We start from the raw sequence: 2309 nt of genomic DNA, 5'->3' as shown, positions 1-2309 counted from the left end.
TAGAAAAACACATTTATAGCAGTTACAAGTAACTAGGACTCTTGGGCAGCATGTATTTATTTACTATTTATCTATCTATCTGCCTCTCTCTCTTTCTGTTTTATACTATCTTAAAATATTTTATATTATTAAGTATAATTAAGCTAAGTAGTTTTAAATAGGTGTTAGACAACATAAATGTAATAATGAAAATTATAAAGATCTTATTTACACAATATACTGAAGTGTGGTCAGTCTTACTAATCAAATGTTTTACTATATTAATAATGATTGTTTTACTTTTTATTTGCCATGAAGCATAAGATTTCCATAATAATTAAATACATGCTATTTTTACAGGCAACATTTAATGGATGGATCACTATTATGAATTCAGCTGTTGATTCTATTGGCGTAAGTACAATATAATCTTAGAGCCATTGTTAAAGTTCAAGTGAAGTCATTTTTGTAATTCAAGGACAGGGTACTAGCAATAATTGAATAATTAACAGTGTAAAAGCAAATGCTTATGCTTGACAGAAATTAAATACACTTCAGATTGAGTATTGCAGGGACAATGAAATCCTTCCAGGATTACAGACAAAGGTTGAGGCCCAATAGGCCCATTAAAGAATGATCAGACTTTGTAACGATGATTAAACCAATACAATCAGCTTTAAAATCCAACAAACAAAGCAATGATATCCCTTTACCGAAGAGCAAAAGAAGAAACTTTGCCTCAAGTAACATTGTTGGATTTTATTGTCATAAATTTTTATAAAAGCCAGTATCATTATTTTTAAAATTTTTTTCACTTTTTTATTTGTTTTCATTTTTAAAGACTTTATTTCAGGGAGTAGTTTTAGGTTGACAACACAATTGAGAGAGAGGTACACATATTTCCCACATACCCCTCCTTGCCCACATGTGCATAGCCTCCCCCTTATTAACATCACTCACCAGAATTGTGCATTTTTTTTCCAAAAATGAATCTACACTGACACATCATAATCATTCAAAGTTCATAGTTTATCTTAGAGTTCGCTCAGTGTAATACATTCTATGAGTTTGGACAAATGTGTGATGTCATATACCTATCGTCATAACATTACACAGAGTATTTTCACTGCCCTAAAAATCCTCTGTGCTTTGACTTATTTTCCTTACTTCTTAACTTTTAGGTGAATATGCAGCCTAATTTTGAAGACAACATCTACATGTATTGTTATTTTATTGGCTTTATTATCTTTGGATTATTTCTTCCTCTGACGATGCTGACTGGTGTTATTATTGCTAATTTCCAAAAGCTTAAAATAAAGGTAAGTATAAATATTCTCTGTTCATCAATACCTGAAAAAATAAAAAAATATTTATTAAAATGTCCTGCTTTAAATAATGGTTTTAGATTCAGCTTAATGTCATTTTTATTTGGTACCTACTTAAAAAATGATTGGTGTTCCTGCATATTGATGAATATTGGTAAAATGTTCATCTGTACATTGTTTTCTATATTCAAATGTATACAGACAAGTTTAAAAGTTAAATATTACAAGTATTTCTAGATATATGTTTGTAAATAATGACATGCTGAAAAATAATAATATTGTTTTTCATCTGCACAAATATGTAAAGCTTAAGAAAAATAAGCCATACTGTTTTAGTCTCTGAAATATTCAAAGCCTTGAAAGTCATAAGCAGCATAGGCATTCTGTCAGTTGGAGTAGCTTTTTATGCTTGAAGTAGAAAGTCATCATTCCTAATGACCAAATATACATTTGATTGGATGCTTCAGTTTCCTAGGAACTTCAGCCTAATGGGATAATATCCTAGGATTGGCTTCTGGGCTTCCAGTTGGTGACCCCTGACAATTTTAAGTGATCAAGTCCTGATTTAGGGCAGTAACAATTCCTAATTCCCAGATTAACACAGTAAATGTTCTCCTCTTATTTACTTTATATACTGTGTGTAAGATACTGAAATGAAAACTAGAAATACCAAGATGAATAAGCTCTAGAAGGCCTAGAAGGAATAAGCACAAGGTGCTTTTGGAATAATAGTAAAAAAATATCTTCCGATAGTATTTGAAAAATTAATACGTGAACATTTAACAATACATATATGACCAGTTCTATTATCTCATGCTTATTAAAAGGTATAAACCAACTTTACCTTTAGCTTTTGAGTTCGGCCTTTCTTAGGAAACCTTTTCAGATATCCCCTGCTGTTTTTCCATTGTCTTTAATAAGAGGCAGACCTCAGTAGGCTGAAAAGTTAAAATAGGGTCGACAACCCGCAAGAAAGTGCACCAAAGGGTAACTCAATATCACTCA

At 31.0% G+C, this 2309-nt stretch overlaps 1 protein-coding gene across 1 annotated transcript in view; it reads left to right on the top strand.

Moving 5' to 3' along the window:
- The window catches only part of SCN7A (sodium voltage-gated channel alpha subunit 7), a 72461-nt gene that overhangs the window by 63190 nt on the left and 6962 nt on the right, over positions 1 to 2309 (top strand). The window contains exons 21-22 of the mRNA XM_006921157.3: positions 340 to 393; positions 1161 to 1298. Of these exons, the coding sequence (XP_006921219.2) occupies positions 340 to 393; positions 1161 to 1298 (192 nt within the window). The remainder of the gene's footprint in view (positions 1 to 339; positions 394 to 1160; positions 1299 to 2309) is intronic.

The sequence above is a fragment of the Pteropus alecto genome, unplaced genomic scaffold, assembly GCF_000325575.1.
Source record: "Pteropus alecto unplaced genomic scaffold, ASM32557v1 scaffold3, whole genome shotgun sequence".
Classification (NCBI taxonomy): Eukaryota; Metazoa; Chordata; class Mammalia; order Chiroptera; family Pteropodidae; genus Pteropus; species Pteropus alecto.
This window is presented reverse-complemented; position numbering and strand designations above follow the sequence as displayed.